This window comes from Notothenia rossii (genome assembly GCF_949606895.1).
Source record: "Notothenia rossii genome assembly, chromosome: 5".
NCBI classification, from domain to species: Eukaryota; Metazoa; Chordata; class Actinopteri; order Perciformes; family Nototheniidae; genus Notothenia; species Notothenia rossii.
The window spans coordinates 6,783,399-6,796,670 of record NC_136903.1 but is presented as its reverse complement, the minus strand read 5'-3'; the positions used below and the strand labels follow the sequence as shown (position 1 = coordinate 6,796,670).

The 13,272-nt window shown below is 39.7% G+C and overlaps 1 protein-coding gene across 1 annotated transcript in view; it reads left to right on the top strand.

The window, feature by feature from the left end:
* Positions 1 to 6,208: 6,208 nt before the first annotated feature.
* lrriq1 (leucine-rich repeats and IQ motif containing 1) overlaps positions 6,209 to 13,272 on the top strand; it is a 32,156-nt gene continuing 25,092 nt past the window's right edge. The window contains exons 1-7 of the mRNA XM_079684577.1: positions 6,209 to 6,543; positions 7,681 to 7,777; positions 8,715 to 8,797; positions 8,889 to 9,003; positions 10,350 to 10,501; positions 10,920 to 10,994; positions 13,035 to 13,268. Of these exons, the coding sequence (XP_079540703.1) occupies positions 6,454 to 6,543; positions 7,681 to 7,777; positions 8,715 to 8,797; positions 8,889 to 9,003; positions 10,350 to 10,501; positions 10,920 to 10,994; positions 13,035 to 13,268 (846 nt within the window). The 5' untranslated portion in view covers positions 6,209 to 6,453. The remainder of the gene's footprint in view (positions 6,544 to 7,680; positions 7,778 to 8,714; positions 8,798 to 8,888; positions 9,004 to 10,349; positions 10,502 to 10,919; positions 10,995 to 13,034; positions 13,269 to 13,272) is intronic.

Sequence of the window (13,272 nt, the reverse complement as noted above, 5' to 3'; positions counted from 1 at the left end):
ACCCACGAGTTTTTGCTGATGGGAACTTGGGTCCCCCTCGCAGTGCGGGTGCAGCGAGCTGTTTGGCTGATGCAGAGCGGAGTGCACGTGCTGGGGGTGTACGGTTTAACCATGTCCTGGATGTAGGACACCGTTAAACCATTGACATCAGGACAGCTATAACAATTGAGCCACACTATCTCGATACTAAATGCATGCCATCATGAACAACAAACTTTAATGTTGAATTGTTGCCCTGCCATCGACCACTGGAACACATTGTGAGCGGTCGGGTCTCCAAGTCCTGCAGGACATTCCCCACCCACACAGGCCTCACTTTCAACAACATAATGGCAGTAATGTGGCTCCGGCTCACCTCTGGCACTCGCTGGCTGGAGGTGGAGATGCTTTTCAAAGAGAGGATTAACTGCAGTAAAGCCTCCTCTCTTACTAGGAGCTGTCCTGTGACACAAGGCCAAGAGCAAGTCATGGGACCGGGAGTAAAGAACAGCACTAACAGCATGCCCAAGTGATCTCTTTATGTCCTATTTTATCCCTCTTAGGGTCCATGTGGGTAGGTGTTTCCGTTCAAAGCTGTATTCAGAAAATCACAATGACTTATTGGTTCATGATATTGAGAATCACATCCATTAAGTACTTGAGAAAGGTGCAAAACATCACTCCAATTAATGCTTTAGCCGTACTTTAATTCATGTTCAAAAACCTTCAAAAACACTGTATAAGAAAACTTGAAGCTAGGTTCAAGGTTCAAGGATTTCATTGTACCACGAAGAGGCCATTTTGCTACGATAATGAAGAAAATTTCGTTTTTGTAGAGTTTGGAAGACAATTTTCACACAAACGAGGAAAGTAGCTACTGGGTAGAACATCAGAAAAAACGCATAAATCTCTTGCCAGACATCAGCAAGGTAAAGATGCTGTGTTGGGGCGGGACATGTCCATTAAAGGGGCCCTTTTATGCTTTTTGGGGTTTTCCCTTTCTTGCAGTGTGTTCTATAGTTTTTAGTGCATGTAAATGGTCTGCAAAGGCTAAAATCTCTCTGTTCCATCCAGAGGGAGTTTCTCTCCCACACACAAGTGTTACGCAGCGTCCACACGGCGGCGTGCGTTGAAGCTTGCCGGTGGGCGTGTCTGAAACTCGACCAACAACCAATCACATGAATCTCCCGCCCCGGACACACAAGCACGCGGTTTGATTGGCTAGAGCTTTTACTGGCATATGATTTGATTGGCTGACGCTTCCATCGAAGCTTCAAAAGTTGAACATTGCTCAACTTTTGAAGCGAGCAACGCGAAACGACGCGACCACAATGCAGTATGGCAAAGCGTGACGTCACCCCATTCACAGTGAATGGGCAGAAGCGTTGAAGCTTCAACGCACACCGCCGTGTGGACGGGCCGTTACACTCGCGTTTCTATTGGCTAGCGTTCCAACACATTGTACGTGATTGGCTAAGGGGTGGGACATCTCTAAGCAGAGGACCAATCACAACAGAGCCGGCCAGCTAACCAATCAGAGCAGACTGGGCTCTGGTTTCAGAGAAAAATAAAGCACTTTCTGAACTTTAAAGCAACAAAATGTTCAGAAAGGGCCCCTCTAATATCCTTTGAGCCCCTAGCAGGCAACTCTACTCCACATTAAGCTTTAAACAAGGCAGTTAGTTCTAAAGAAACTGTCAACAAACACCTAGCATGGCTGATGTCATTTTAGTTTAATTGAATCAGTGGAAAAGCCAGACTCTCACTCTTAGGACTGGTGTATTTATTCATGACGTCTTCGTCTACGACGTGAAAATACTAAGTACACACTCTGAACTCTTATGAATGGCTGCACTGTTCGAGAGTCAATAGTTGTTCTGCCTTTACAAAAATGAATATACAAAATACCATATAGTGATCAGAGCTTCATCTTAAGGGGGACAAAATAAAGAAAGGAGTAATTTAATGTAATTTCTTTCTGTTCTGCATGTTTTATAATAGTTGCATTAAATATTTTAAGAAAGCGATCAGTGACTGTCCTCCACAGTGTGTCTCTGTTGACAGAGAGCCATTCTGCCTCTACACAGTGGATGTATTTACAAAAAATGTTGGCCTTGCACAAAATACTGAGCTTAGCTTCATATATATTCCACAAACATATACTGTCTTCTGTCCTTTAGAGGAGTAAACAAAAGAGCTCACACTTCATTTCGCCCCTGGTTGTTAATGTTACCATTGACAACCCTGTAGGGAAATACTTTTCACAGCATATGACTGTTAGATATTTGCAAAGAAGACGGTTGCAAATGTGGGGATAAGACCTTATATTATACTATTTTTTAACGTTAGTTTTTGTTACATATTCTTCATTCTGTGTCTCTGTATGCACCACTTATACCAAAGCAAATTCCTCGTACGTGTTAACCTACTTAAACAGATTCTGATTCTGGAAACATTGGAATACCACACACAGTTTAGAAAAAAAATAAGTGGGAAAAAGTGTCTAAATGATTAACGAAATCTACTCGTCCTGTTACTGTAAGTCATTGAACCTGAAGAGGACTACTTCCCCAAGCGTGTAAGAGAGAATTGTGGTAGCAGTTATCCCACGGTCATTTGAAGCAGAGATGAACTTAGGTCACAATGGCAGCGTAATGATAACTCTGAAATCCAAATCTGTGCCCAATTAATTGATTCACTGCTGTTGTGGTTGCACTGAGGGAGAGATAATCTCATTGTTGAGGATGAACTTGTTTGAACTTTTCCAATCTAAAACAATGTTGTCCAGTTACAGCTTTGGAAAGGAGCATAGAACTTACGTCAGATATTGGTTGTACAATTTCAAAAATGCAGCGTATGAGCGATTAGGCTTACGTGCAGGATTAGCTTGCTTAATATTCCCCGCCCTCACGTGCCCCTAACATGTTTTAACAACCATCAGCTCTACATACAAGTCGCTCTAAGAGGCCTACAATCTCGCTGAGTGCATTGAGAAGAATCATCCATATTCCAGCACTGGAGGCTAGAAATGTCACTGCAGGGAAAATATTTTATTTCTGCATGTGACACCATCTTCAGGTTCCTATAATTTATCCACACCATGATGACTTAATATCAAAGCAGTCGCGGACTGGGCATCGGGACGAATCCCGATGGGCCGGTACTGAAGTGGGCCAGTCGGATGTAGTGGGCCGGTCGGATAAGTCACTAGCAACCCCCCCCCCCTGACAATTTACTAGCGGTACCGAAGTGGGCCCGTCGAGGGTCCCGGGCTGATTTTTAGTCCCAGTCCGCCCCTGTATCAAAGTCAATGTCAACTTTATTGTCAATCTTTCAGTTTGTGTGTACAGACAGAGAGATCGAAATGGCGTTTCCCACAATCCCGAATATAAAAATACAAGTATGTAACAATCAATATATTCAATTATTTGGGAAATATGGTGGGATGATTAAAACGGTTTGACTCAACACCATTAATTTGCTGTAAAGCGTCTTTGAGCACCTGTAAAAGCGCTAACAAAATAAATCTATTATTATTATATCAGTATTTTTAATCTGTGACTTGCAACTCTTTAATTTCAAATTTAAAAGTAGGCAAAAGTTTTAAAAAAATTGGGTCAGTGAGGATTTTTCCTTCCAATCCCTTCTTTCGTCAAAGCCCAGTTGGAAATGATAGGCTTGATGACCTGAATGGCTGCCAAGATAATGGCTACAGACCAGTAACAGAAAACCCTTGTCAGTGTAAACACACGGCTGCTATCCAAACCACTGCTGCGTTTGGGCCGGAGCCGCCATTGACCGGCATAATCTGCTGAATAAATCTGCAGCTTGGCCCTGTCTGGCTGCTGCCTGGGTTCTGTGCACTTGGACAAAAGCGCCGGACACCTTGCCCACTGACAAAAGGCCTGGCCCTAATCGGAGTGGACATGGCCTGCTGATGGAGCATTTTTGAGCAATTGAACTTGGTCAATGAATCTTCGGGAACCTAATGAAACATAAGGGACAGGCAGTTTGAATCCAACATCGGGGCCAGCAGCACCAAAGTGTCCTGTTTCTGTCCATCAGCCTCAGAACTAAAGTTGCTCTTTGAACCATAATGAACATGCATGTAAATTAAATTACTGCTCTATTTGATTTGATTTTTTATTATATTTGTTCTTATTTTTTTGTAATGTTATTATATTGGTCTTAAAATAGTTCTCTATCTGTGTTTTTTATTTTTGTTTTACTTTTATGTATGCACCAAGACACCAAGTCAAATTCCTCGTATGTGCCAACCTACCTGGTAATAAAACTGATTCTGATACTGATTCTGATGTGCCGGACCAGAGAAGGTTCTGATGATGTTGACCCTGTTGGCTAAATAATTGTTGTTGATGTCTTTCATGTCGTGGTGGAATTCAATTTTGGCCTTTGAAGGAGAAAATGAGTCTGATGTGGCGCCATTCTGTTGTTTTGTTTTCCTCCTGGAACATTGCGAGAAAGGCGAAACAGGCCTTAGTGTGTCTCTGGAGCAAACTGTTTGGGATGGAGGACATGCTGTTCTTCTTTGAAACGTTGAGGAAGGAGACTGGGTTCCTTTTAGAAAGCCCTTGGGGAATGTGTATGGGAAAACCTGTGTGGGCCACTGGAATCTCCTCAAAGAGAAGGAGTACAGCAAGAGTGCTGACCTCACCACGGGAGAGAGGAACCGGTCTTTGTGATAAGAAATGCCACAGAAAAAGTGTGCATTGTTCGCAGCCTAACACGTTTTTTGTTCTTCTGGTCCTGTGATTCACCTACAAGGTCTCAGGATCACTGACCCCTTGTAGCTCGCTGCCTGAAATGCCTACACAAGTCCATGACACTATATTTCATTTACAGTCTTTGGTTCTCAGATTGCTTGTTGTCGCAAAGTGTAACATCAGTTAGCAAAAGTCGAAAGTTTAAAAACGTAGAGTAATGAATCTCGATCTTTTCATTTGTAAAGATCTGACTCTTCCTGAGTTTGATACTGTACAGTACATCACATGTGTCAAACTCAAGGCCCGGGGGCCAAATCAGGCCCTTGGTGGATTTAATTTCGGCCGGCAGGATAATTTCTAATTACTATTAGATCTGGCCCTCCGGTATATTGCACCTTCACTCAATCCTGAGGGTCTCCTCAGCTCAGAGCCTGACCCCAAACATTGATGAACTTGCACCCGAGATGAGATGCCAAGTATCTGAACTAGCATCAGAGAGCAGCACACTGAGTTTAATGGATATTTCCTTCTGCACTTTCTTTCTTGAGACAACAGGGCATGTTTGGTTTTTTCTTTGAGGGAAATAGTTTTGTTGAAGCTGTTGTTGGCCTGTGGGAAAATGTAATCATAAGAAATGACTCTGGAAAAGCTGCAGATAGAGCCATAAGAAATGAATGCAACTGATTATTTAATGTTTAATGTTGTTTTTATAGGCAATCATTCAAGCTTTGTTAGTTCCAGGTTTAATATGTGCAATAAGTTCATTTCAATAAGTTTTGCAATAAACATTGAACCAGTTGAACCCTCGACTAGCACCGATTTTTTTATTTCGGCCCGCTGTGTATTTGAGTTTGACACCCCTGTACATAGATCAATAAAGGATGTTGACCTAATATCGTCAGTGCTTACATGTTTACCTTTGCCTTCAAACAACCCTACAACAATGCAACAATAGTGAATGTAGAATATAATGTAAATGTTACATATCAAAATAGCGAAGGTCTCATGAGACGATATCCATGGTGGGAGCTGCATGTAATCCTTCTGAAGTTTATAATAAGGAACAACAACTGTGTAAAGTCATTGTTTGTAAAATACCTTCCGCATAACCATAAGGCAAACTCAAAAACAACATCCATGCTTCTTGAACTGTACCATTACCATCTGGACCACAAATATAATAATTCAAATAACGGAATAATTAATGTTTTAATCTTTTATGTATTTATTTTTTCTTTATTTTTGCTCTCAAAAGTATGGCTTTCAAAAGTAAAATAAAAGTTAAAGTGAAAATAACATGAAGGAGTCCCTTTTAATTATGATTAAAATATATACAAATGGCAGAAGACATAATGACTAAAAATAATAATAAAGAATGACATATGTAAAATTGTAAATTATAAACGGAAATTGCAAGGCCATTTATTGTGAAAAATCTTACACTTACCTTTTGTGTTTGGTATGGTTTGTCCCTAGCGAGTCTCCTTACATGTTGTCAACAGCGTGGTTTCCATGGAGACTAAAGTCAACCTCTGGACGCGAATGGATATTTCGACATGTTTTGCCTGCTAGGAAATGTTAAACTAATCTGCATATTCTTTAAATTAAGAACAGTTATATTAATTATCGATTACAATAGAACCTAGAGGTAATTTTCTGACTTCTAATGTTGGTAAACAAATGTAAAAGTTGAATCGCATCGACATTTTAAATGGATGCTAATTAGCATTGTTGTGTCACACACACAGTAATGTTTGAGCTAACGATACAACGTAATGTTATCAATAATACTGATGAAACTAAAGAGGAGCAGGAGGGGTTTTCATCTCAAGTAGACACGGTAAGTCTGCTTAGTCCTGAGCACTTCCATACGATGATTCATTCAGCCTAAAACCTTTTAATTATACAGGTGAAATTGCTAATTAGGCTAAATGTAGCTAATTGATAGTAGCAACTAACTAGCTTATTAGTACTGTATCAACGTTTTTAAGTTGAATGGTGGGTTTAAATATTTGTATTATGGATGACCTACGTTTCGATGTTTAGGTAGATACAATACTAAATATCAGGGATGTAAAGTAAGTAGATTTACTCAAATAATTAAGTACAATTTTGAGATACCAATTCTTTACTTGAGTATTTTAAATGTTTGCTATACTTTGTACGTCTTCTACTCTACTACAATTCAGAGGTTCATACTTTGTATCCAGTTGTTTAAAGTCCTTCTGCCTGTAAAAAAGATCTCAATGGAGTGACTTACAGTAATGTATATTTACTTGGTTTTGACAGACCACATTTGTCTTTATTTAATAGTCTTTATTCAATGAGTTATAATTTAGTGTAATACAATAGTTAAAGCTTAAGGTACGTAAGGTACTTTTCTTGATTTTGCTTCTTCATACTTCTACCCCACTTCAATTCAGAGGTAAATTGTGTACTTTTACTAATCAACTCTTAAATCAGACTTTCGTTACACCTGAATTAAATTCCCAATCTGCACAATGACTAATTTTACTTTTGGTACTTTAAGTATATTTTGATGCTGATACTTTTCTACTTTTACTTGAGAATCATTTTGAATGCAGGACTTTTACTATAACAGAGTATTTATACACACTTCGACTTTTACTCAAGTACAAGATCTGAGTACTTCTACCACCTCTGCTAAACAACCAGTTACATTACATTACATTACATAGAGCCAAAACATTTCAAGTGCTCCTCAACTGGCTTTAGATAAGCCAGTCCTTAATTAGTATATAAGTGCTTTGTTAGTAATTCTATCGCTCGAAGTGGATTCGAAAGAGATGAGTTTTCAGTCTGCGCCGGGAGATGTGTAAGCTTTCTGCTGTCCTGATTTCAATGGGGAGCTCATTCCACCATTTTGGAGCCAGGATAGCAAACCGGTTAACCTTACTTTAACAAGTTACCTTTTATGCTAACACCAAACTAACATTCCTTAACTTTATGTCTACAGGACCCTGATGACTTCCCCCAATGTCTGCTCAGCTACTTCGAAACCTCCAAAAGCAGAGCAGCAGTTTGTGAGAAGCTCATCCTTAAGGAACTTGAAGGTATGCTTGATAGGGTGGTTGTGGCTCAGTGGATAGTGTGCTGGACTTTGAATCAGGGGATAGCAGTTCGAGTCCCACTGCAGTCAGCATGTCGTTGTGTCCCTGAGACACTTCACCGCAGATTGCTCCTGTGGGGATTGCCCACAGTATTGAGTATGTAAGTTGCTTTGGATAAAAGCTTCTAACAAGTAACATGTAATCAAATGTAATGATAGCAGTGGTGGGAAGTAACCAAGTACATCTACTCTAGTATTTTTACTAAAGTTCTAATTTAAGGTACTTTACTTAAATATTTTTCTTTTCATGTCACTTCCATGCCACATGTACGTTCTACGTCACTACATCTACATATACAGCTTTAGTGACTTTACTTATTAGGGAAGATTTTAACCATTAAAAAAACAAGATGAATAAGATTATTTGTAATAAATAAGCAGTTATAGTTTATATAGTAACAGCTAAATGACGACAAGATCATTACATTTGCCAATTGAGATATATCATTGAGATTATTAGATGTATCTTGAATAATATTAATTTGTAGTGGTTTTTATTTTTTATTTTTTCTGCTTTTTCTATTTTTTCTTTATTTAATACTTTAAGAATCTTTTTCTGATATCAAATTACTTTTGCTTTATGTACTTTTTTTCAATTCACGGCTTTTACAAACTTTTTTTTACAGTGTAACATTTCTTACTTTTAATTCTGCGAAGGATCTGAATTCTTCCCCAAACACTGAATTAGAATGCATATCATTCAGTGTTATGCTTCTACAGGCATAGCTGCTAAATAACTTGCCTAACATGCTCACTTTCCTGATTCAGTTAACTGTTCTGCTTTTCTTAATATGTACAATAACAACGCCTCAAAAATAATACCATGGATGAGATTTCTTCTGACGATAATGGATAATCTGTGTTTTCTTATTGTATCACAGACATGACTGCATCACATCACACTGAGCACATGATGCACTTTCCTATTCAACCCCAACAGGATACAATGGAACTAAACAAGCAGGTAGCTGTCTCTCTTCAAATCTTTCATCCATGACACATCCAAAGTACACAAGTTGCAAAACTCCTCTAAAGTTCTGATGTATTTGATACAGGTTATTTGTGACTCAGACAACCAGCAGAACGACTCTTCCACTGACACCCGCCTCCTTCCTGCAGAGACAGAAGCTCTTTTCACTTACGATGTGTCAGTGTGTCCCGACAATGAAGGTGCTGTACATGCGAAAGTGAAAATGTAATAACACAGTGCAGAATGAACGCTACAGGGTGTCACAAGTCTCACATTCAAAGGTATTTTATTGCAAACTTAACAAATGTACAGTCAAAGCCAAAGTGGGGGGTGATCAGAGTCATCTTTATATGTTTGATTTCCTGTACATATTATTACAAGCAAAGGCATACAGATATTGGCGAGACTTTTGAATTACACTTAAATGTGAATAAAAAGTGTGATGCATAAAGTACATTAAAATGTAATCACTCAATTAATTATGCATGATATCTGAGTGACAGCAGGTACATTCAGATTCAAAGTAAAGACACCTTGTGTTATGTTAAATGTTGTATTTAATTGCAAAGATGTAAAAAAGATGAATGCTATAACATCCATTTCCCCTCTTTATGCCATGTGGAGGTTTTGCTGAAGGGTTAATGTTGTATTAAAACGTCTGTGGCAATACAACAGTTGCTCACAAGAGGTCGCTGTTGTCATATTTTCTGCTCATTCATTTCTGTATGGAGTTAGAGTGATAATGACGTTTTTCAGACAAAGTGGTATAGTGTTAGTTGGTCTAGTTATTACAACATTTGGATAGCATATTCCTGCATACATATTTCTTTAGGCCGTTTGTCTTTTCGCTGCCCTGTTTTCCTCCTTGCTAGTGGAACTATTAATCCTTATTGTGTTCAAAAGCTGTTACCCTTCATGGTGTTCGCAGGTACATTTTGACCCATGATTTATCTCAGTCCAAAACACAAAACAAAAATGACTATCATCCAATATTGTTTTAACTACATCATAACTAACTTATAATGCATTCATATCCGTACAATCCTGTTGTAATTTAATGTAATGGTCCCAAAACACATTACACCACATATTGTACACGTGCATGTGTGTGTTCAGGTTCAAGTGTTAGTGCACATATTCTTTGAGAAAGGTGGAGTTCCCGTGGAGGGGGGGAGGGGGGGGGCAGCAGAGGGAGGGGAGACCAGGTGCATGTTGCGAACAATTATTGTTACAGTGGATGAAGGGGGGGGGGGGGCTGGGGTGTCTAAATGCAAAGATGAATCTTGATTGGGCCCAATTTGACCCCGAGTCACCCAAAACAATTCTGCTGGGTCTCCCCAGACGAGACACCAAATTATACACTTTTTTTTTTCGAGACCTTCAGACTTGGCAAAAATGGTAAAAATCAGTTTTGTAGTGTTGATATAGTTCCGATAAAAAAAACTAGAGCGTAGTTATTATATAATTTGAATTTGAAACGGGTCACGGGAGACCCGAACACAACATAAGGGTTAATAAAGCATTTTCTTTTTTTGACTTGTCACAGGAGATTACACAGAGAAGGAGAATCGTTTGGCGTTGGAATACGAGGCAGAGCGAGAGAAAGAGCGCTGTGAGGAGAGGAAGAAGGAGGTGCAGAGGAGACGAATAGAAAGAGACTTCCAGATTGAGCTGAAGAAGATAATGGAGGCAGAGAAGGTTCGTCACTGTGGACTATATACTCAACATGATGACTTTTACTGTAATCATTTTTACAACAGATGTAGGTTTGGTTTCAGGTTAGCAAATGTGTAATCCCCCACTGTGTAGTGATTTGTCTCCTATATATATATTATTAATACAAACAAATCAAATAAACCTAGTTCTTTAGACATATCTAATAGTAAATGTATTAATTAGGGAATCAGACGATGAGACAGAAACTTCCTCGTTGCCTTTAAATTCAAGTATTCTGCTATGGTGGGAGAGGAATGAATAATAATACGTACAAGATATATTTAATGTTGTCAGCCAGTGAATCTTGCTGTGGAAAGAACAATATCAATGATATTCTAATCTAAATTGTCATTATTTATTTCATCATGTTTATTTCCTGATTATTACTCTCTGTATTCAGCTCCAGCAGAAGGAACTTGAGTTGATGGAGAAGAGAGCTCAGGAAAAACTGGACCAGGAGGTGATGCTTCAGCGGGTAAGTCTGTCAGTATGCTAGTGATGGCAGTTTGACACTGAAGCTTCGATACGTGCTTCAAACCCTGGACTTCCTATTCTATAGAAGCAGTGCTTCGAAACTTGCTTCAAATCACGTGACGTATGACGTCCGAAGCCGCAACTGCTTCACTTCCTGAATCAATAACTCGACTGGTTCGCGGTCCAATCACGCGATTCAATGCACTGCCTCATCTCGATTCTGACAGGTGACGCTGACAGTTTGAAACAGTTTAGAATTTGAGCGCTTCAACACTTTATAACCGCTCTAAACAATGTGTGGGCTGTGGTCGTAGTTTGCGTTGTTGCTGTTGAGTTGTTGTTTTTGGTATTGCATTTGTATTGGATCATTATAGAGCAAGCCAGGAAGAAAGATAGTTCGGGAAACACTTCAAAATGTGGAGAAGTTGTGGACAAAAAGATAATTATGAGTATTAAAAAAAAGATGTCAGCAGTTTAAAGAATAGATCGCCCAGTGGATAGAGCCGGCGGCCCGGTGTGGCGACGTCCTCCGCAACTGGTTCAAATCCTGAAATGGATGAACTTATAATCATTGCCCGCTTTTAAACTTGAATACTATAACTGATAAAAGGCCCTCTCCGGCCAGAAAAATGCCAAAATAAAAAGATGAATGTAGGCTACCTCAAGAACTTTGAGTGTTCCCCATCCCACATAATCACCCCCTGCCATATTTACACAAGCACACCCCACCAATTCCACATTTTCCAGCACTCTCTTCTCAATAACCGTGTGTGTGTGTGTGTGTGTGTGTGTGTGTGTGTAAACATAATTGTATTTCTTTGTTATAGAAAAAAGACTTCTCTCTTGTCTGGGCTATATGGTGATTTCCCCCAATAGCCTCACGGGGTGTACGGGTGCATGTGCATGACGCGCACCACTTCGACCTTGACCAAATAAACCCTATTGTTGTACGGGTTTATATCCTAAATAAATTACGTAAACATATACGAAAATTCCATACACAAATACATTAGTATTGTGTTCAAGTGTATAAATATCCATCGAGGGAAATTAGCGTTTATAAACAGAGGCACATTGCATTCATCCATGAGCCAGCCCCTTTCCGAGTAGTAGTGGACCGCACCAAATGAACAACAGGGGTGTGCGAGAAAAGAAAAACCCTAATTCTACATTAAATCTTAGATATTCTACAAAGCATAATACACAACAGCATAAACGCAGATTATAAAGCATATACATTGAGATATTTGTGTATGAAGATTGGGAAATCATTTTTAATAGGTGTTTTAAATTCGGACACCCCTCCATGCAGATGCCATGCGTCTGTCTGAGAGCTACAGAAGCTTCTGCTCCGGAGACAGAGGCAGCACATCGGCCTGACTGGTTTACATAGAAGTAAGTGATAATGCCTCCTCCGTGCATGTGCTCTCACAATTTCATTCCTTGAGACTCGTCAATTCAGAAAAGGACGACTGACATTCTACACTGGTGAGTAAAAAACAACAGCATCCTTAATTGGGCTTTATTATGATAAAGCCATGGTCATGGTGTGTGTGTGTGTGTGTGTGTGTGTGTGTGTGTGTGTGTGTGTGTGTGTGTGTGTGTGTGTGTGTGTGTGTGTGTGTGTGTGTGTGTGTGTGTGTGTGTGTGTGTGTGTGTGTGTGTGTGTGTGTGTGTGTGTGTGTGTGTGTGTGTGTGTGTGTGTGTGTGTGTGTGTGTGTGTGTGTGTGTGTGTGTGTGTGTGTGTGTGTGTGTGTGTGTGTGTAATATCTTTCAATGCAAAGATACGTTAAACCCACGGCAGCCTCGCACTTCGCCAGGAGAGGTCGCTGTAACTGAAGCTTTGAGAAATGAACCTATTTCCGACACACTTGTCCAAGTTGTTCGATGCTTCATTCAAAGCTTCATTTGCCCATCACTACAATATGCTGACTATATGGTGTTTTATTAAATATATATATTCATTTAATGCAATTGCAACTCAATGTTTCATTTGAAATGGGTCAACTGGCTTTGTTGTAACTGTGTTGACTCTCTTTAGGAAGTGATCCGAGACTTACAGAGACGAGTGGCGGAAGAGAGGAGGATGAGGGAAGAGGAGCAGAAGAGGATAAAGGACGAGGAAGACAAGAGGACAAGAAAGGAGGATGAGATTAGAAGGAAGAAAGATGAAGAGGAGCAGAGAGAAAAGAGGGAACAGGAACATATGAGAAGAGAGGAAGAGGTGAAGGTTACCACAGAGGAGGAAAGGATTAGAAAAAGACAAGGAGAGGATGTTC